This window comes from Embiotoca jacksoni, unplaced genomic scaffold (genome assembly GCF_022577435.1).
Source record: "Embiotoca jacksoni isolate LCO1_2020_lvr unplaced genomic scaffold, fEmbJac1.0.p SCAF_48, whole genome shotgun sequence".
Lineage (NCBI taxonomy): Eukaryota > Metazoa > Chordata > Actinopteri > Embiotocidae > Embiotoca > Embiotoca jacksoni.
Window position 1 is genome coordinate 1328179 of NW_027185401.1, and position 22983 is coordinate 1351161.

At 42.8% G+C, this 22983-nt stretch overlaps 2 protein-coding genes across 3 annotated transcripts in view; both read right to left on the minus strand.

Moving 5' to 3' along the window:
- kcnq3 (potassium voltage-gated channel, KQT-like subfamily, member 3) overlaps positions 1–10321 on the minus strand; it is an 88294-nt gene extending 77973 nt beyond the window's left edge. The window contains exons 1-2 of one of the 2 annotated variants that reach the window (XM_069169978.1): positions 10108–10321; positions 8997–9467 (exon numbers count right to left, since the gene is read on the minus strand). In XM_069169978.1, coding sequence (XP_069026079.1) covers positions 8997–9316 — 320 coding nt within the window. In that variant the 5' untranslated portion in view covers positions 9317–9467; positions 10108–10321. Of the gene's footprint in view, positions 1–8996; positions 9472–10107 lie in introns of both variants that reach the window. The other variant, XM_069169977.1, reaches the window with a different exon arrangement.
- Positions 10322–21990: 11669 nt separating this feature from the next.
- Positions 21991–22983, minus strand: part of dnaaf11 (dynein axonemal assembly factor 11) — a 30290-nt gene continuing 29297 nt past the window's right edge. The window contains exon 13 of the mRNA XM_069170033.1: positions 21991–22644. The gene's annotated coding sequence lies outside the window, so the exon portion shown is untranslated. The remainder of the gene's footprint in view (positions 22645–22983) is intronic.

The following is a 22983-nucleotide window of genomic DNA, read 5'->3' on the forward strand; positions in this document are numbered from 1 at the left end:
GAAGGGAGATGAAAATGTTTTCGATAAAACTGACGGGTTTATTTTATGAGAACGGAAAAAGTACGAGTCTTAGGTTGAGATCTCTTTTGGCGATACTCTGCGATGTCTTACAGACCACACCCCTCCACATACAGGGCCGTAGCAAACCGCTTGAAGAGGTTTATCGTGTAATCCAGCAGAGGGCGCTCTAACAAACCACCGTCAGATTGACAGGTTGTTATTAGTAAAAAAAAAAAAAAAGTATTATCGCTCAACGGTTCAAAAATACGACCGCTGGAAGAACGGCACGTTGTAGTAAAGTTAAAAATAAAATAATGTCTTTTAATGTCCAAAACGAGCAAGCAAGTAAAACTTAACAGGAAAAGATTTTGGATTGGAAAAAAAAAAACATTCAGGGAGGAGGTTGGGGTGGATGGATGGGTCCACGAAAAAAATATAAAAATAAATCAAAGCAGCCTTCGTCGCACAAACAAATATTTGCTTGCTATATCTGAATTTCAATAACTGTAAATGATACTGTTACATTTCTGCTGCCGTTTTAAGAAATTTGGCGGTAAACTCGGGGAAAACAAAGACAACCCCACCTCCCCCCTCTGTGTTTAACACCCAGAACAGCACCCGAGGGCTTCATTATGACACTGACAACCTCCTGAGCCGCCATCATGAAAGCCATCTTTTTTTCGGCAGCCGGTCATACACCGTCCACTCATCAGGAGCCGGTACGGAGGCTTTAAAAGACGGAAAGTGTGTTTTTTGGGGGGGTTTTCAGACGTGTAAAACAGCTGCAGATGTGTGTGCAACTTGCGTTGACACTTTGGCTTTTAAAGAGTCACATGGGTTGAGGATCTGGCAGCAGACAGAAACTTCCCCAGCAGCAGCGACGAGCTCTGTCACCTCGGCCCTCGGCCAGCTCGGCGGGAGCGACTCCTCGATGAACATGTAACTTCAGTCGCCCGGAGCGACGGCAGCCATCTGTTTCTGCTGCAGGAGGAGCTACGACACGTGGAAAGAGGAAACCTGGTTCACGGGCGAAACAGCAGACCTGCAGGTGGAACGCTGCGGCTTACCGACGGCTGACGAGTTTTCAAAATCCAAAACGTAGAAAAGTTTGTATTTTAAAATGAAAACATGTTATGGTGGATGTAGCCTAGTAGGTCTTGACATTTTGGTAGAAAATGACAGGGCAACTTTTTAACACTAGATAGTGCTGAGGCGATTCGATTGGTGGAATAAAAGTATCCCAAGTTCGGTACCCGGCCAACGGTGCATCTATCTAGAGCTGCATTAAAGTTGCATTTCAAGGAAAAATGATCTTTTTCCAGCTTCTCAAAATTCAAAATTTTGTTGTTATTACGGCAATAAATTGAATATATGAAGGTTCTTCGATGATCACTCAAGCAAAAAGCATCGCAAAAACCAAAAATATTTTTTGTGCCTTTTCAAATTTTACAGATTAATTAACCAAGAAATGTAAGAAATGTACTGTACGGAGAGCACTGGGTTTTTTTTTGCCACATGGTAGCAAAGAAAGCGTCTACAACTTTCGCTCTACATGAAAAATCGGGCAGTTTTTAGACTCAATATGTGGTGAAACGTCTCGTTCATGGAGCCCGAATCTTACATTTCATGTCTCCACGAGACAGTCTGAATGACTCCCACTGTTACAACATTTGTAGAAGATAAATGTCATTACACTAAATGACCACAACCACAGAGTCCATTAGGAAACCCTGAAGTGAATCCACAACTGGTAAACATTAGCAGCCCGTTATTGGTGAAAACCCGTCCACAGAGGGAATTTTTTTATACATGAGACTGAATTAAGTGACTCAGGTCTTGTTTGTGTTCACAGGCATGAGTTAATGTGAGGTGACAGTATTTGTGACCTTTGACCTTGAAACACCAAAATGTTTAAAGTAGCATCTACGACTTCGGTTCTACACTAAAAAAAAAACCCCGAAAAAAGAAGTTTAAAAAAAAATTCTTACCGTTTTTGTACTCGATATCTGTTGAAATATCGAGTTAACGTATCTTACATTTCATTTCTGCACGAAGATTACACCTTTTCTAACCCACGACTGCGACACTGACTCGATGAAGGAAGCAGGAAATGGAGCACCCGCCAAAATAAGAGCCCTGAGAAAAAAAAACCCTGAGGGCCCCAACGGCAGCAGGACTGTTTGCGGAGAGTAAGGAGAAGTCCTCTGTTTTCTTCACACTACAAGGAAGTTTTCGGTCTCGTCTGTCGATTCATTTTCCGCCCACGTTTTCTTTCGTGCGGCCGACAACGCAACTCGAACCAAGGACGGAACAAGGACACGGGCGCATCGAGCCCGCGCGGCAGGAAGCGATCAACACGAGTATCTACCAGATGCATAACGCAGGACAAACTGAAGACGCCAGCAGCAGCCGGTGAGACACAGATGTGACATTAATCTCAATGCAGCCCGGATTCAAACGGTGAGTTGCTGACGTTTTAGATAATTATGTGGGCAAAAAATAGCTTTTTGCAGGCTCAGCAAAATCAGAGAAGATCTGAGAGCGAATTTGAAACTCGTCGGCCTGTCGTCGGGTTTCTTTTGTTTCAGGTTTGACACCAATCAGATGGATTGTAAATGAGGTTCTGCTGAGAAACAAGAAGAGAGGAAGGAGAGGGAAGAGAGCGGGTGAAAATTGAGCGCAGTTAATCCGCTTTTATTATCCATTTACATTTTAAGCACCATTTTATTATATATGTTATATCACTCAGGGGCTGAAACTCGTCATCTTTGTCATCCCTCTTGACAACAATCTTCCTCTGCAGTCTTCATCTGAGACGTTTAAAGCTGATAACTTGACCTTAACTTGCAATTTTTTTTTTTTTTCTCATCTACTTTTTCCAGGGTCGAGAATAAATGTAACTCTTTCATTTCAATCACTTTCTCAAACAAACAATTTTTGTGAAAAACTGACAGTCACAAGTTCTGAGAGTCCGAAGAGGCATCTTTCAAACGTCTCGTGTCGTCCGAACAAACGGCCCCATAACAAAAGATGTTTGATTTCTAATGAGAAAATACCGAAAATTCTCACATCTAAAAGGGGGCAGAGCCGGCCGAATTGTATAATAAAGTTTTTCTGATACACTTTTGTGTTAATGACCAATGTTTAATTGTTTCAGTAGCAGCGGTAATGTTATATTTCAGAATTTCCATTTTTCTTAATGGAGTTTGGTACAGTTTGCAAAAGTGATCTCTGTCCATGGTGCTGAAAAAAAGGGAATGGAAAAGCAACCAACGAGTGCTCGGCGTTAGTAGGAACCGTCGTCTCGGCAGCCTCCACCTGCCGAGGACCGTGCAATACTTCAAAGTGATTTCGGGAAAAAAAAGCATGAAAATGTTTGCCACAGTCACAACACGAGGGGGTTTCATCTGACCGAGATGGTTTCACACCCACTGACGCTGCTGCTGCTGCTTTTTCCAGTTAAAAAAGAAATGTCACTCTGGAGACGTGAAGGAAGGCAGGGAGGGGCGGGAAAAGAGCAAAACGTAGGATTTAATGCAGTCGTGCATTCTGGGAAGGAGCATCTCGTGTCAGGCTCGCCTGGATTGGCCGCGACGAGGCCAAAGGACCACCACCGATCTGCCACCAAAAACTGCTGATGTTGAACATCTCGTGTTTCCGTCGCTTTGTTATCTCTCTCTCTCTCTCTCTCTCTCTCTCTCTCTCTGTCTCTCTCTCTCTCTCTCTCTCTGCTTTCACACACGCTCGCTCGACCCGAGTACTCAGCCTCCACTCTGGATCGGATTTCACTCTCTCCAACTGTGTTGTTATGGAAACCGAAATTCAGGGGGTACTACGGTACTTCAAGTCCTGTTCATAGCAGCTGCGACTTGATACGGCAACCTGAAATTCCCTCCAGGGGGAGGGGGGTACGGGGAGGGGGGGGGGGGCACAAAACCTGGAGGGGACCCCCATTCAAAAAAAGATAAATCACAGCTGTGATCAATAGCTGAGAATCCAGCAGTAAAACAGGACCTTTAAGTCTGTAGTGCAGGACTGGGCTCATGTGTTTGAAAGTGAGGACGCCATGATTAGTTTTAGACTGCTTTCAGACTCCGGTTTTTGGATTTGGCTTTAAACTGGTTTTGAATTGGTTTTCAGACCAGCTTTGCACTGGCTGTGGACTCGATTCTTAGATTGGTTTCAGTCTTGTTTTCAAACTCCGTTTCAGACTCCGTTTGGTTACAGACTTGGCGTCAGACTAGTTTTCGAACATGGTCGTAGACTAGACTTGGATTGGCTTTGGACTATGTTTTTAGACTTGTTCTTCGAACTTGGTTACATACTTGTTTTCTGATAGAGGGGGGGGCCGTCGCAGATCCCTGAACTCCGCCAGGGAACGAAAGCAAAACCCAGCTAATAGTAATAATTAAAAAAAATAAAGAAATAAAAACAACTTTTTTTTAAATTCAATTATCTGAGTTATCAGTCCAACTGGCAGCCTGTCAGAAGAAGTGTTGAACTGACATGGTGACCCGACTTCCCTCAAAAACATTCAGGCTGGAATCCCACCTGTAGAAGAACCTGCGTTCGTTTTGGTCGTTTGGTCACTTTTAGTCGTTCCAAGACTCAAACCAACAACTTCCCATGTCGGTTATAGTTGAAAATAAACTGCTGCGTTACATTTACCGCCGGTTGTTTTTTGTTTTTTTTCCTGACAACAAATCCGTCTCTTCCACCTCTTCATGTATCTGAATCCCCCCCACCCCCCCCCCCCACCTCCTCCCGAGTTTCTTTATCGTCGTCCACCCATCTGTTTCTTGCTCTTTAATCCGCGTCCCACTTGCCTCCCGTTTTTTTCCTATACATGTCACGTTGAAGTGTTGCCTGTGCATCATAATCTGTGGGTGAAGAGCGTGAGTAATGCTTCTCCTGCTGTCAGCGCCGAGCCGCTGAAGTGCCCTTGAGCAACAACGCTTTAGCGCCCCTCGGTGAGCCGCGGTTTGAGCCGAACGGCGGTTTCGATGTTTTTGGTTGTTTTTTTACATACGTCCTGTAAATAATGTTCCTGTGTTGAAGTACATTTACTCGAATATTCAGGTACTTTTTTCCATGTTATACTCCTTTTAAAGGCTATTTGTGTATTTCTTATGGCACTATTGCTGAATTATTTGACAGCCTAAAGTAGTGGCTTCCATTCAAATTAAGATTTTAATATTTTGTAGTTTATATTGAAAAAAATCATGTGGTCATCTCCTAAAATACGTTTTTTCCAACTATTTTGACGTGTGACAAGTTGCAAGATGCAAGTTTTCATTTACTCAACGGTCATGATGTAAAATTTCACAATAAAAGATGTTTTTTAATCTCATGACCCCTCAGATTGATCTGGTGGCCTTCAGGAGGGGCCCGAACCCTTTGGTTGGGAACCACTGGACTGAATATGAAGGAAATTATTTTTAGACAATAATTGAACTCAATTGTTAGTAGATACATTCAGTGCTCACAAAAATAATATATATTTTTATTTTTAAGGTGAGAAAATGTACTTTAAACTTTTCCTTTAATTGGGGTTTTGCATTCATGTAAATTACCCTGCAAATAAACACTGCGGTAATTAGCCTCAGTCTACCTCGACCTCGTGTTACGATGCTGCTGATTTCAACCTGATGACGTCATAAATCAGAGACAGAAACGAGCTCCTGTGAGCCGAGATGATTTCATACCAAACCCAACGCCGTTTGGTGACTTCGCTCAACTCACCAGCGGAGCAGCACTTTGCGATAAAGGTTGAATTTTCACACGTGTAGTTTCCCCGCTCCGCTCCGACACCAGCTGCCCGTATGGAGCGGCCATATTGGATGTTGCGTATGTTGTGTTGCCGAGAAAAACACACAAGGCGCTGCCAGTCCAACACGAGAGACGCGGCGATGAGTCAGCCGCTCGGCGTTTTCCTCGGAAGTCGAGAGGAGCAAAAATAAACTGTTGCGTCTGATAGAGGGGCTTTTTGTCGCCCTGAGTAGAGACTCGCAGGCACGACTTCCAACTTCACATTCAGACAAAAAGCAACTGTTGAAGCCAAAAATAACCAGCAAGACGGAGCAGGGTTTCCGCAAGTTCAATTTTCACACTTTAAGTATCAAATAATATGTTAGTGAACACGTTTCATCATCACACTGTCCAAAGTACGATGGAAAACCAGTACACCCTCCATACCAACAACTACCACCACACTAATAAATAACTATTTCTTATTATATCACATATATCACAACAATTCATTCATAATTAAAGAAACCTGAAACCGAAAAAGCAGCAGAAAATAGGAAAATATCTTTAAGTGTTTGACTGATAAGTGGACAAAAGTGTGGGGGGGGGGACAATATTTACAAAGGTAGTTTTCAATTCATAAAACGATACTCGAGTTAAAATGACAAACTCTGACGGATCAAATATAGATTTTTGGGGATTATTGTAGCCCCAAAATATCAACAGAGGGCAGAAATATACATATATATAAATAAATTTAAAAAAATCAGCTGCTAGAATAAATGAGGAAAATAATAAATGGACTCATTGATATATTAGTTGTGAGGTCATATTGGCTGATTCCAGGATGGGATATGAAGACAACAGCGGGTGATTCGTAGTTGTGGCTGCAGCTGATGAGTTTGCACCTTCTGGCAGCTCCAAAACCACCATTTGGAACAACAGTGAATTTTGAGCTGCAGGGAAAAAAAAACAAAAAACAACAAACAAACAAAAAGGTATTTTCCTGCCCGCTGGTATCGACTGTCGTTTTTTGGCAGGTGGACATAAAGCAGACGTCAAACTCATTTATGAAACTGGAGAGCTGAGGTTCACCCGAACAAACTCAGAGGGAGGGAAGAAAAAAAAAAGGTCAAACAGCTGAGATACAGGAGAGAATATTAGAAACTGTTTCACGACACGAGGTTTGATTTCATCAGACAGACTGGCCAATCAGCTCGCAGACCTGCAATAATACACGGAAACCTCTGAAAACACACACACACACACACACACACACAAACACACACACACACACACACACACACACACCTCTAAAAACACACACTCACACTTTTGAAAACACACACACACCTCTGGAAACACACACTGTGACATCTGCAAACACACACTCAGACCTCCTGAAACACCTTTGAAAACGCACAATTCAGACACACTCAAAAATCTTTAAACACACACTCAGAAATCTGCAACACACACTCTGTAAACACACACTGTGTAAACTTACACTCAGAAATCTGTAAACACACACTCTGTAAACACACACTGTGTAAACTTTACACTCAGAAATCTGCAAACACACACTCTGTAAACACACACTCTGTAAACTTACACTCAGAAATCTGTAAACACACACTCTGTAAACACACACTCTGTAAACTTACACTCAGAAATCTGTAAACACACACTCTGTAAACACACACTGTGTAAACTTACACTCAGAAATCTGCAAACACACACTCTGTAAACTTACACTCAGAAATCTGTAAACACACACTGTGTAAACTTACACTCAGAAATCTGTAAACATACACTCTGTAAACACACACTGTGTAAACACACACTCAGAAATCTGTAAAAACACACACTGAAACCTTGAAAACCCACTGACCAGCGTTGATAATCAGATCGATGGTGAAACTATTCATTACCTGTCGCGTTTATTAAATCACAGACAGACTGGATTCATTACTGACCAACAAATTATGACATAAAAAAAACCCAGAACTTATGATCTATTTTTGCGACCGCAGATGGCGACTCTTTTTCAATTTCATGAGCTTCCTGCTATTCTGAATATTGGGAGTAAAATGTCCCAGTAAAGAATCTCCACACTTCTAAGTGGAGAAAGTTTGGTGGAAATTTGGAAGTAACCGAGTTTCAGCTAAATTTTGTGGAACTTCATCATCTACTTGCATTTTGGGAAGCAGAAACAGACCAATGCTAATTTAGTCTCATCAACCACAATAAAGTCCGATATAAACTCTTTAGAAAACTTGTTTTTTTAGTGTCAAATTCTTGAAATCGAGTCACACAAACTGCAGCTGAATCAATAAAACAAGCAGGTGATAAACAGCAGTGCTGTTTCATTTAAAAAAAAAAAATTGAGTCTCCAGTGGGAGAAACTCATTTACGTCCTGTTATCTTCTGACTTCAACACATCAATACTTTCCGATGTTTTAAAGGCCGACGAATCGATGAAATACTTCTAGTATAACAAATTCAACCCAGTTTTTATTCTTTTAGATGTCTTTAAACTCGCAGATCAATAAAGGAGATGTGATTTCAACCCGACGCCGAAAGCATAAGTCCATAAAAAAACAAAAAAATCAAAAACCAAAACAGGCACTTTCGGGAGCCGCTTCCTCCCCTGAACTGAGAGTTTTCAGCAACACACTTAAAAAAAATATCACTCCGATCATATCCAGCAACACTCCAGCAGCAGCCATCTGTTGCAGCTTCCTTCTTACTTAAACTTTGGTGGGTTTAGAAGTGGCTTAAAAACTTTGTTTGAGGAGAGGGGGTGGGGGGGGGCAGAAAAAGAATCCACATGACAACCTGTCAGCTCGAGTGAGAGATGTGAAGCTTCAACTCAAAAGACAAAAAAAAAAAAAAAAAAAAAAAAAAAAAAAGTGAGAATGAGACCTTGCTGAGAGGTTGCGTAACCAAAGCAGCTTCAATGTCAAACAGGAGGAAACTATTCATTTCCCCCCACAGCAGATATTAGGTTACAGCCTAACTGGATCCCACATCAGTGCTGCGCAAAGGCTTCATTAAGGGAACGAAAATTGCTGCAACAAAGTGAGTCCCCTCCTCTCTCCTGAGACTCGGGAGTCCCACATCAAGAGGATGCTCTCCGCTGCCGTCATTTGTAGTCACCCGCGCGTGCAAGTTGTATGTATATATATATATATATATATGTGTGTGTGTGTGTGTGTGTGTGTGTGTGTGTGTGTGTGTACACTCACACGAACGCGTGGTAGAGCAGCGCCCATCCTCTCGGCCTCTCCAGCGCGTCGTAGATCAGGTTCTGGATCCTCCTCTTGCGGATGTTATTCCTCTTGGCCGGCCGGGTGTAGTTCAGGGGGGTCTTGGCCAGCAGCCCGATGCCGATGCCCTGCGAGCCCCGCTTGTAGTCGTCCCGGCCCGAAGCCGCCACCAGCAGCAGAGCGCCATCCTTGTCCGCGCCGACGGCGCCTCCTTGGTCCAGTAAGTCCCCCGGTGGAGCGCCGGAGGTCTTCTTGTGCTCCTCCGAGCCGCTAGCGACGGTCCTGGACCGGAGCCCCATGGTCAGTGCTGGATAGCCGGTGTGGGCAGCATGCCATGATCCGGGCGGCTGGATCCGGAGACACCCTCCTTCTGCCCCCCCACCTTCTCTCTTCTCAGCCGTGGGTCATTTAAGGATGTGGTCCCCGGCGCGAAGGGAGGTGCTCAGCAGTCTGACTGGTGAAAACAAGAGAAGAGGAGGTGAAGGAGGAGTAGTAGGAGGAGGAGGAGGAGGAGGAAGAGGAGGGGGAGAGGGAGGAGGGAGCGTTACACATCTTACTTTGTTAAAAAAAAAAAAAAAAACATCGGCGTCTCTGGGTGCAGAAATCTGACGCGAAATTGTGCGTGAAAAATCGCTCGTTTAAAACACACGTCTTTCTCACGAGACCACCACGGGAGCATTAATACAGTGGGCACAAAGCACGCGCCGAGATCGCCACAAAAGTAGGATAAAGTCACACTATTACGCACCGCAGCGCGTGCCGAGGCCAGTTTTATAACAGTGTTGCACAGATTTTTTTTTTGCGCGTCTCGACGCGGAAACACGGAGACTAATGAAGCCTGTCAATCAATCAATCAAATCAATTTAGAATCAAGCAATAAATGCCCACTTCTCAAACAGCACCTCTCCTTCTCCCCCCAAAAAACAGACACACCGGAGAGACAAAGAGCTGGCATTACACTGCATCCTAACACACACACACACACACACACACACACACACACACACACACACACACACACGGCAAATATAAGATACACATATGGGAGGAAACCCGCTGAAGACAACCAACCAACCGCACCGACACCTACCAGCAGCGGATCCCGGGCATGGCTCGCGTCTCCGGGGCTTCCAGCCTCCATCCACCTGCAGAGAGGAAGCGGCGCTTAGGCGGCGGCGGCAGCGGAGGAGGAGGAGGAGGAGGAGGTCGGAGACGGAGGATGAAGAGCAGAGATGCTGCGTGAAGGAGGTCGATACTGAAAGTGAAGCGGAGGAAAAGCAGCAGAGAGGAAGAAGAGAGAGAGGAAGAGTGAGTGAGTGAGTGAGAGAGAGAGAGAGATCAGCAGCAACGCAGACGTGACGTGCGCGCGCACACTCACACACACACACACACACACACACACACACACACGCTGGTGCGTGTGCATGCACAGAGAGAGAGAGAGAGAGAGAGAGAGAGCACACCTTGTTGTGTTCAGGGAGGAAAACGCGCTTGTAAACACAGATACTAACGCGCGAGCGATAACTTGACATGCACCGTCATGCACACGCGTGCAAACGTTATGCATGTGTAGAGGCAGTGTTATTTGTTTGTTTGTTTGTTTGTTTGTTTAAGGAGGACCTCACAAATAAACAAAGGCACACAACGCTTCTGTGTGGTAAAAAAAAAAAAAAATCACCTGCAACGTGGGGACGTTTTAACTTTATGTTCATGTTATGAAATAAAATATTGTGAAATATTATTGTTGGAGACTGAAGGCTATTTTAAATGTACACGTCACTACTTATATATTGTTAGTAATATGAGAATGCTGTGCCGTCTACTCCCAATTTGTATACAACTAACAATACGGTTGGCGCAGTTCAAACCGGTAAGCAAGTGTGTCAAAGTGACCACATTTTAGCCATAATCAGCTATTAATAATGGTATGATGAAGACATTAAGTGTGTGTGTGTGTGTGTGTGTGTGTGTGTGTGTGTGTGTGTGTGTGTGTGTGTGTGCGTGCGTGTGTGTGTGGAATCCAACAGTTGAACTGTTGAATCAGAGGCAAAGTCAAACTAACTTGGAAAGTTTAAAGCAAAACAAAGCTGTACGGTTCTGACTGTAGCTTTAGTTTTTCAGAGGAACAGGTGCACACGCCGACTGATACGCAGCAGAGGTTTTCAGATCATTTAGTGTACACGAAAATAAGAAGTACTCAAATGCAAATTAAATGCAAATGCATTCAGAGTCACTGAAAGTACATTATTACAGCTTTAAAAAGATGTCAGCAGGGTTGGAAATGTTCTCTGAAGGGTTTTTTGCATCTTTTTGTATTTGTTTTGTTTTTCTTTGTAGTTGTTTTTTTGTCTCTTTGTGGTTGTTTTGTGTCTTTGTTTACATTTTGCATCTCTGTGGTTGTTTTGCATCTCTTTGTCTTGTTTTGTGTCTTTTCAGTGTTGTTTTGTGTCTTTGTTTACGATTTGCATTGCTATGGTTGTTTTGCGTTTCTTTGCAGTTGTTTTGTGTCTTTGTTTACGTTTTGCATCTCTTTGTAGTTGTTTTGTGTCTCTTTGTTTACGTTTTGCATCTCTTTGTAGTTGTTTTGTGTCTCTTTGTTTACATTTTGCATCTCTGTGGTTGTTTTGCGTCTCTTTGTAGTTGTTTTGTGTCTCTTCAGTGTTTTGTGTTGTGTCTGTTGTTTGTGTTTCTTTGCTGTTTTGTGTCCCTCATAACCCTTAAAATCCAGATAAAATGTGAAGAATTCTTTGACTCCGTGTCTCCGTTTGATGTTTTTAGGTGCACGGAAGCACACGGCTGCACAAAAATCAAGATTAAAAACACAAAATAACACTTACGGCACGGAAACAAACACAATTAACTGCAGAAAAGTGAATGTGCAGTTAACAATTACATCCCGGACTCGGCGCTGCGCCGTCCAGGAAGAGGTCCTCAGTACGAGCACACACTCTCTCACAGCCTGTAACAGGATTTACCCAGAAGAACAGAACAATCTTAAAATAGATTGATTGCGTGTCTTGGTGGCCTTTTAGTATTTCTACTTAATCGTTGGCGGTCGGCGGATTTGACTAATTATCTGCATGAAAAACGGCCCAACGAGTCTGTAATTGAAAAAGCAATAATTTGACTCCAGCTGTCTGCTGCTGCACAGGACGGTCCTCCGGTTGGCGGCGGCTCCGACACACTTTCGCAAGGACAGATGGGAGAGTCAGAAGCTGCTTCTTAAAGCTTCTGATCAAACAGATCTTCCCGCTGACACTTTCTTTTTCTTTTTCTTTTCATGAAGGAACTTTTCAGTAGCTCTGTTTGTATTTTTTGGGGTTTTAATGTTTTTGCTTTGGAAAGCTTTCAGAAAAACAGAGTAAAGTGTTGAAGTCAGTGTTTTCACCTCTACGCGTTACATGTGATTTTGCTTCAGGACGGCTTTTGACGAATACAACAAAACAAAACAAAATCTAAAGAGCTGTCAGTCGGTCTCTCGACACGCAGTGAAGCATTTAGGCAGAAAGTAGATTGATAGAGCTCGGCCGAACACTTCTAAGGGGACCGCCGTGTCAATATGTGGGTGTGAAGCGATTGGTGATGGATGAGGCGCCGATCGATACTCGTGTCCGGGGATGGAACCAGATCATTTTACAGGCTGGAGCCGCTCCCGAGCCCATCCGTCCTCGACAAGCCTGCAAACGGATCGGCCGCAGGTTCAACTCCCGCTGCACGGAAAACATGCTGCTGAAGTGGACCTGAAGCTAAAAAAAAACAAAAAAAAGAAAGTTATCAGACCGAGCCGGGATATACGTGTCTGCCCTCTCGCAGCTAAACGTTCACAGAAGTGGCTTACGGCTCGTTTAGCGGATACCGCCACAGTTTCCGTTCTCAAACTTCGCCGCTCTGAAAAAAAAAAAAAAGCCCACGCTAGTTCTTTTACCGCACTTTGTGGAAACTCGTCAAAAAAAAAAAGCTTTTGTCACCTCCCATCCCTTCCAGATAAAAGTCTGACACCACCAAACCGATGCTTTGAACATGTCCGGATGACGCTGGGTGCGAGGTTTTTGACGGTATTAAAGGGTTAAACCTTCGGGATTTCTAAACGCTGAGGTAGATGTTAACACTGCAGTTACTGTCAGAGCCTGGTTAATATGTTGTAACTGTGTTTGTTAACAAAGAACAGCTCAGCAGGGGGCACCTACACTATCACGCAAGAGATCTCTGTCTTTGTAGGTTTGTCCTTCGCATATCTCGACAACCTTTTGTCCTATCGGCATGAAACTGTGCGGTCGTGTCGCTTGGGGACCAAAGTTGTGCGCTGTTGATTTTGGTATGAATTGGATGTTTAAAAGGCAAAAAAAACGTTGATAAAACAAAAAGCCACCGCTGACCTAGCGACCGATGCTCAGTCGCAGTTCCGTAGAGCTTCGAAAGGGGGCGCAGTCGAGTGCGTCTTCGTTTAATCAACGACATTATCACAAAACTAGCGCAACGAAACTTGTATTCGAAGATAAAACTCCGACATGAACTGTCTCTCATCTCATCAGAAGGTCCACTGAGTCTCTCGAGTCCCTCCAGGTCTTTCCAGGGTCCTGAACTCATCACCTGTCAGGTGTCGGCGGAGGTTTTTTTTTCCTGCACCATCTCCTTCCAACTTTCATGGCTGAGTGCTGCAGGCGGTGAGGCGGAGCCGGATGACAGGAGTGTTCAGAGTCCGCCGAGACCTCCAAAGTGGACCCGTTACCTCCGCACACTCTCACATACATAATGTCCTCTGCAGGCTAAAAAAAAAAATAAAACTCTCCACGAGTTTCTTGACTCTATCACACCGTCTTCATCAGTCGTCACGGAAGGAATTTTGAGCTTTTGGAGCTGAAATGCCCACTGGGAGCTGTAATTAAACTTCTCTCTGTAAACTACGGCGTCAGCAGTCTTGTTCGTTTTTGGGTTTTTTTTACCATATTTTTATCGTACTTCATATTTTGTAGTGATGGTTGAAACTAGTTTTAATGACTTTGAACGACGTAGTTTGAGAGCTTTCTGGGTGCTCATGTATTATTCAGCGATCAAATACATAACATCGGAGCGGGTGCATCTTTTAATGTCAACGTGGAACGGTATTCACAAGTCAGAAACTCACAATCACGAACATGGAAAAGAGTTTGTCTAAAAAACTGCAATTTCCTACTCGGGAAATAATGCTACTGTTCAAGAAATATTCTTTAGATGAATTAAAAGATTTGATTCCCAAATCTGCTAAAGCAAATAAAGCTTAAATAAAATAGTTATTAGATGACAAGGTCACAGGTGCTGCAGAGAAACAATCTCGGAGCTCCGTTTGTTCCTGAGCTCTTTGCACGAGCTGCTCCGAATTCAACAGCGTCGCATTTTGTCAATGTCGATTCTGAAAATAAACGAGCCTCTGCTGTGGGCCTGATCTGCGACTGCCAATCGCGGAGTCTTTGGTTGGTTTTTTTTGGGGGCGATTTGGAGCGGCGGGCCTCCACGCCGAGGGACTGTAAATCATGATCGATGTCAACACAGGAGCTGGTCAGCTTCCACCAGAGCTGCTTCATCACTTCAGAAACACGCCAGATTACTCGAAAAACAAACGTATGTGCTTCGGTTCATTGTTTTCACGGCGTCTGCTTTTGTTCTCGCCAAGAATTTTGATTGTCCCGAGCTGCGATCCAAGATTTGGACCTCAAGGTTAAAGGGATACAGAACGAGGTGTTTACACGGCGGTCTATATATTGAAATAATGACCCGCCCGCACTGGAATATCATTTATAAACCACCGACCATGTGGGAACGTGATTTCTATTTAGACTGAAGTCACACAACGCGCACAAAAAAACCCGCCTGTACAGATGTTAACTGTTGCTAAGTAACGGCTCTCGTGAAGAATTAGTTTTTTGCTGCACTTTGCGTTCAATCCAAACAAATTCAAGCTGCTTCATGTTAAATCCGTTTCATTAAATAAGAAGCAGAACAACAACAACAACAAAAAATCAGCTAAATGAGGAAGATGAGGACTTTTCTGCAAAATACAGAATTGTTTTTCTGCGCTGGAATAAAATTCAGAATCTTTGGCACACGAACACACGTGTTCCGACTTGGATCGCGAGGTATGCGAGCGCTTCCTGTTTATGCAGACAGTGAGTGATCTCTCCTGTGGAGCAGCAGCGTCTTAGTCAAGGGATCCAGCTGTTGAATAATTGAAGGCGTTACAGCCGTCGTGTTACGTCTGCATGATGTGGCCGAGTCTTCGGCAGCGCGGCCGGCATCTTTTATTCATCCGCCTCATTCAACTTTTACAATACAAGGTGAAAAGCCACAAAGGGAGCGGGCGGTAACGAAGAAAATCTGAATTTTGAATTTGATTTTATGCCTCAAAAGGTTTGTTGACAATGGCAGTTTTTTTTTTTTTTTATCGTTTTAAATGTTCATTCCTTTTTTAAATTTTTTTGATCCGTCCTGTCCAGCTGATAATCAGTAAATATTCGTTTCAAACGCATCTGAAGATCAACAAATAAAACTGCACTTCATGTTATAAATTTTTACCCACGACAGACTTCTACCTTTAGTGTAACTTCCACACTTTGATATGAAGTAACTCATCTAATCAAGAATTAAGAATTGTTGTTCCGTCTTTTGTGGAAACTTCGATGGATACCGACGTCAGTTTGTGAATTATTTTAATTTCCTCGTTTTTTCCGAAAAGCTCAATTCTGCCGATTCTTAGTAACTGTGGAAACTTACGGAAGCCGGCAAACCACCAAACTTGCTAATTATAATTTCTTTTCACGGCGTCGTTTCGAGATCGAGTTCATTTATTTCGTTATCTTGAGAAGGGATCGTGGCGGCGTTAACCCTCCACGAGACGAACACGCGAGGCGGTCGTGCGATTCAACGTCCGGAGACGCTCGCTGACTTAAAGCCGTCATGAATCAAGCCGCTTCCCGTCCGCATGAGAAATGACTCTCCAGCTGACGGCCCCCGGAGGATGGAGCTGCCGCCGAAGTGACGCTCAACACTTCAGCGGATTACGACGATTCAGCATAAATGCTAAAATAAACATATCAATCTCCCGGATCGGGATAAATCACACGCGTGACCTCTTTGAAAATGCGGAGGCAGGTATACGCCGACGTATAGCGCAGAGTCCGGTGGAGCGTTTCATCCGGAGATCCCCCCCCCCCGGACTTCTAAAAATTTGCTGGTTTCAAACGTACTTCTAAAACCTCACTGTTTTGAGAGTACTTCTAAAAACTCACTGCTTTGAGTGTACTTCTAAAAACTCACTGCTTTGAGTGTACTTCTAAAAACTCACTGTTTTGAGAGTACTTCTAAAAACTCAGTTTTGAGTGTACTTCTAAAAACACACTGGTTTTGAGCATACTTCTAAAAGCACGCTGGTTTTGAGCGTACTTCTAAAAACTCACTGCTTTGAGACGTCAAGTAAATCTCCACTTCACTGAAGACCGTTTATGGAAAATGACTGAAACAACATAGTTTCTGAGTTTTACAGGAGAAGCTGACTCCGTGGAGATTGCAGTCAAAACAATCTCAAAGAAGCTGCGTTTCAGAACACCAAACACCTCCACGACTTTGAGGATCTTTTTCATGAAACTTTTTTTTATATAAAGTGTAAAAAGCATCTTTCTGCCACCTTTGACGTTCGCAGTAATAAAGAGTTTCCCCCCATTGGCTGTTTGCGTCGAGGCTGCCGCAGGGCGAGCCGCCCATCACGGCTCTGCATCTGTCCTTGGCTGCAGCAGCACAAGACACCCGGCCCAGAGATGGGAGAGACGGAGGGGAGGAGAGGGGAAGGAGGGTTACTCTGAGGAGAACAGCTAAATAATTCATCCCACTGAGGAAAGAAGGGGAGGAAAGGAAGGAAGATGGCGAGTCCAGAGGAAAAAAGGAAAAGGCCACTCAGGAAACAAAAAATGGTCTTTGGATTTCCTTCACATGAAATCCTTGAAGCGTCCCCTTTGGTTTTCGTTCGAGCTTCAGAGCGAGAATCAAAAACACTCAATCTGAATTTTCATCAGCGGGCGCCGACTCAATCTTCTCCAAATCATTTCCGTGGATCTGCGAGCAGCTCGTCGCCGTCCCGGGAGGAACGCGGAGCAGCGGAGTGTCGACGTGGCGTTAATTAAACCGAGCTGCAGATACCTCAGATTTACAGCACCTGAACACAACAACACATATAGTGACAAACGGGACACAGCAGCTCCCCCAAAAACAAAACAAAAAAAACCTCTCCCATCAGCCTTCTGGGGCCGCGACTCGCACAGCGGCCATCCTATTCATCACGCAGACAGTTCTCTGTCGAGGCCACACTTCAGAGGTTGGAGGTCAGAGGTCACATAAACAAGGCTTCAGGTCAAACCTCCTAATAAAACCAGATTGGTTTTAGAGTCAATGGCAGACATTGAGACGGAAACATGTTTGGAGGCAAATTAAAGCAAGTTTAAAAACTAACTACAGCCCGCTCCCAACGCCAAAATATCGTGAAACCAAACCTATAGGTGGACTATACTTACTATGGGACCACATTTCACTTTCAAAACTCTAGTACCTGGTCTCCTCAGTTACCAAACATTTACAGAGTGCTGTTAAAACAAGAGGTGATTGAACACAGTGGTGAACATGACCCTGTCCCTGTAGGTGGACTATCCTTACTAGGGGACAACATATCACTTTCAAAACTCCAGTAACTGGTCTCCCCAGTTATCGAACGTTTACATGGTGTTGCTAAAAACAAGAGGCGATGCAACAGATGGGTAAAAATGTCCCTGTTGCTGTAGGCTAACCAAAACAAGCGCATCAGTAATAAATAAACAATAATCCACTATGACTGCCCGCTGCATCTCGCTACAGAAGTTCATACGCAAACAGTTGCAGAAAGTAAATAAACAAAGAATTATTTTTTTTTGTGTGTGACAGATTTGGTAAAGAAATTAAATTAAAAAAAAAGCAGCTTTGTTAACAGACCGTCTGATCAGATGAGTGCTGCGATGAGAAATATTTCATCACCGACGGGACTGAATCCCACCCACCTCCTTTAAATCAGCTCCGAACAACTTCACAGATCGCAGACGGTGTTTTAACTTCAAAAGCCAGAAATCCTGTAATGTGATGAGAGTAAACTGCAGACGGCGAGCTCGTGGTTACCAGGCTGTCGGCCACACGACGCTTTGAACCAAAAGAGATGAGAGAAGGCGCCGCGAGAGGAAATGTTGGTCAGCCCGACTTCTTCAGGATGAAGGCTGAGCGAGGCAGTCGGTCCGCTGCTTAGTTACCGACTTTAGTTATTAAAATAAAATAAACATTCATGGTTCCCGGAGGATGAACCCTACTTATTTCGGGAATCCAGAGTTTTTCAGGGAGTTGTGATCATTTTACCCGTGAACAGACCTCCTGTCGTGATAAACGCGCTGCTTGCCTGTACCGAAAATGGCAGCTGTGTTGACGCATCGCAGCATATCGCACATAAATATCTATGCTGGTAAATAGTAAATATTCAACTTAATCTAATGCTTAAAACTAAATTTCCATTAGTCTCTGCTGAACTGAGTTTGGTGCCAATTAGCAAACGTTAGCATGCTCAACATTTAGCATTCGTGCTGTCAGCACATTAGCACACCGATGTTAGCATTTTAGCTCAGTTCAGCCTCACAGAGCCGGTACTCCTCGGCTGTAGACTGTCTGGGTTTTATCGTTCACCGCAACGCCAAGTGGCACCAAGTCGTAAAAAATTTTTTTTTTTTTTTTAAAATACGCCATTGCTAGGCAACAGCAATTTAGACGGCGTCTAGAAGCCACACAGGCTAACTATGCATTCAGTCCAAACGTGAAGTGAAAGATGAGGCCGTTGGGAAGATCAACATTTTACTCACACGAAGGCTATTATCTAAATCATGAAGACAAACTCTAACTGACTAAAATTAGAATTGCATTAGCTTCACATCCAACAAAAACGGAGCTTCCATGACCTCTGACGTTTCTCCAAACGTCAGCAAACACGTCACGACTCGTGACCTCGAGGCTTGTAGAAAATTTAGAGTTCGGATGTCGTGAGCACCACAAGAGACCTCGTTGATAGGGGCTCTTCTCGCGGAGACGGTAAATAAGTACAACCTCTTTGAATCATACACCTTACTTTGGCCCCAGATTATCCACCAGTAAACCAGCAAAAAACGGGTTTAACAGGATCAGTTGTTTTCCGAGGGTGAAAACGCTTTAACGTGTCACGTTGTTGTTCGAAAATAGAACCTTTTCTACATTTTGCCGGTAAATTTGAGACTTTCTGCTTCAGTTTCTGCAAGAATATTGAAGTATAACTGAAAAAAATTAAACAAAATAAAAAATAACTCAGCTGTAGAAACCTGAGGCTTCCTTTTTTTCTTTTCTTTTTTCGGGCGAGAGTGACCGACAGTGTCGGTGGCTGCTCTTAGTAACCGTGGAGACACAAACAGGAACTCTAACGGGCAGCTCTGTCTGACCCGGGTCGACACAATGAGTCGATGCTGCGCGCACAAAACTATTGGGACCAACCGCTGTCATGGCAACAGACCAAAAAAAAAAAAAAATTATAAATCAATGAGGTAGCGATGGAGCCCGGGCAGATAAGAAAAGGTTTTTTTTATGCGTGTGTCTCTGGGTTTATTCAGCCAGGAAACAGGTGGAGATCTTTACATTCTGGTTCTGATTGAACAGGAGGGAAAAGAAAAAAAGCATGCAAATTTACAAATTACAACCACGACAAATGTTCTCAGCTTCGTTCAGTGGAGCAGCAAAAAAGTAGATATGGAAGAAAAAAAAAATGTAGCAGCAGTCCGCAGAAATTTGTTACGGTTAAAAAATGTTATACAAACATGGAAAAAAACGTCACAATGCGATGACTCCGAGGTCACTAGACTGGAAAAAAAATATATATATATATATATTTTTTTTTAGCTTGCTTAATGTTTTAATCACAGTTTTTAATGTTTAAATCACTGCTCTTAATTGTTTTTAAATGTTCTTTTCTTTTCTTTTGATGCTTTTATTGGTTTCATGTAAAGCACTTTGAATTGCCTCGTTGTTGAAATGTGCCTTACGAATAAACTTGCCTTACCTTGGATGGCAGCTGTCGAAAAAAATCAACCCACTATTCTGCATTAAAACACTGAAGGTTTTGAACCTTTGAGCCATAAAACATTAAAAAAAAAAAGAAAAAAAGTCGTGGTTAGGTTCAGTTACATAAGCAGCAGTAAGACAAAGATTTCTGCGTTAGTGATATTTAGCAGGTGAACACCTTCTGCAGCGCTCTCGTTAATTTGTTTCTTTGTTGAGGTCGAAGAGAGTTTAAAATCCTGCTACAAAACATTCGCACTGACATCCGAAAGAAAAACAAAAAGAGTCTGTCTTCATTAGGAAACAAAGAGAATTCAAAGAAATCTCGGATCATGAAAGCTCGTCAGGATCCGAACGCGTACTGTACGTCAAAGTCTCAGATCTCTCGTTTCATAAAAGAAGTTGTCTTTCTTGGTTTTTACTTGCAAGTGAGACTAAAATGTCACAAATGTTTGGGCTTCTCTGCTCGGGAAGTCCCTGAGGGAGAATCTATAGTTTGGAAGATCAATTTCAAACTGCTTCAAAAAAATATTTGTATTAATTCCAAGCACCAATTTTTTCACTCACATATTTTGTGTTTTATTATCACTGTTGTTGTCGTCTATATTGTTGTGGTACTATTTCTGATTGATTATATTTAATGTTTTAATCCTGGTAAATCCATAAAAACCACTCTGTAGCGTTGCTTTCAAAACTGGTGTATATAATTAATGATGATTTTTGATAGCGGATGCTGATAAAGAAATTCAATCAGTGCCATTAAAGTTCAGCTTTCACTGCAGGAAATTGGAATCTACAGTGATGTCACATGTTTTACCCGCCAATCAAAACAACAAAGAAGGTTATAACCAACCCAGAGTTTGAGTTTTGATACGTGATGCTGGGGGGAAAAAAGGAAAAGAAACACTGAGGCATTAAAACACACTGGCAGTCTTGGTCTCAGAGTGATCATAAATATCAGTTAAATGAATTGTGAAAGATCCCTAATGAAGCGTTTCCCACTGATCGCAGCCAACTCGGAGAACAAATTGAGCCTTGTGGTTTTATGATTTTGAATACCAGCAGTGATGTCGGTTTGTCTCATTAGACGCATAAGAGATTCAGTGGAACAACCGAACACAACATGACGGACCGGGAAGGATATTTTATCAATAATTAATGAAGCTGAAAGCAGAAATCTGCGCTGCCAACAGACCGCTGATCAGTTTTCTGCAGTCAGTTCACCGCAATCGGATCTGGGTCAATGTAGTCATTCGAAAATAAGGTTCTTTACTGAATCTGAAAAAAGTTGTGTCAAACTGTCATATTTCAGGATTTAAACAGCTGATTGGTTGGATTCATGCTATTTATGTATAGAGTTGGAAAAAAATCCTGAGCTTCTGTAAAACATCTGAAACCCTGAATCGGCATCAAGATAAAAAAAATAAATAAATAAATAAATAAATAGGAAAGAAAATACAAAATATCTAACTTTAAAATATCATTTGAATTAATATCTAAATGCTTAAAGAGTAAAAACATATTCACTTTTGGTCATTTAAAGTGTGTAATATTTGCCATCAGCTACACCCAGTGTCTTTTTTTCCCCTGCATTTACAACCCAGGTTTTTCCTGTATTGCTCAATATGGTCGGCTTTATAATCACACACCTGCTCATATGGTAAGAAATTAAACTGATCTCGTCCTGGTGATATCGGGTTATGATGAAGATCGGCACGAAGACGACGCCAACTAATGATTGGAGCCTGATTGTCCTGTAAAAAAAAACAAAAAACACACGTTCGGACACGTTTTATAAATCATGGAGATTAATAAATTCAATTATGTTTTAAAAATGTTTTATTAGTAAAAGTGTCTTCTCTTTAACGTGGCTTTGTGGTGTCTACATGAGAAGTCATTAACCATTAAATAGAAGTCGGTAAAATCTGGTGGAAGTCAAAGGTTAATCACGGTTTATTTACCGTAGCGCTAACTTAACCATAGTTACCAAACACCAAATGTGGGAATTAAAGTTAAAAAACTGTAACGGGGGGGGGTTGAACAGGAAAACCATAGATTTAAAATGTTTTAGAAAAACAATAAATACTTACATTGAAGGCTAAAAATTAAGTTACATACATCATCTCTGGATAAGCCGTTTTTCATGCAACATACAAACATCCAAATCTCCCAGATGGTCCGAGATAAGGAGTCCAAATATAGAAAGCTGGATGATAAAAGAACAGTGAGGCTTCTCGGGAGTAAAACAAAATGGTCCGACGCCAAAACCATCTCTCAAGGCGTCAAGGAGTTCAGGGTGGAGGAGGAGGAGGAGATGGAGTCGTGACCTTCGAGTTTTTTTTTTTCTTTTTGGAGGTGACAAACTCTGGCGGAAAGCAAAGACCTTCGGAGGCTTCAGCCGAGTTTCGAAGGAGAGACGAACAAGCTTCAAAATGTTGTTCGGGGCCGGCGTCCTCTGGGCCTCCGTGATCAAAGCCTGGCAGAGTATCTGCTTCTGGATCTTTTGAGGAGGGCGCTGGGGAGGAGCATCACAAGTAAAAAAAAAAAAGAGAAAAAGCAGCAGGGCAAAAGAAGTACAACGGCAGCCAAAGCACAGTAACGGGCCACAGGCAACACTCGGCTGATTGATTTTGTTTCCCTACTTTTGCAGCTCCTTTTTTTACAGGGCGAAAAAAAAAAAAAAAAAAAAAAAAAACATCTGCAAACTTTCTTCAAAACCAACATCAAGGGTTTTAGAGGAGCAGCAGCACAATCTGTCTGCTCAATAACAGCAGGCTTCGTGTTCAGCAGCACTGAAACATCCCCCACTGAGATGTCGGTCTTAATTGGTTGCAATCTATCATGTTTTATTTTT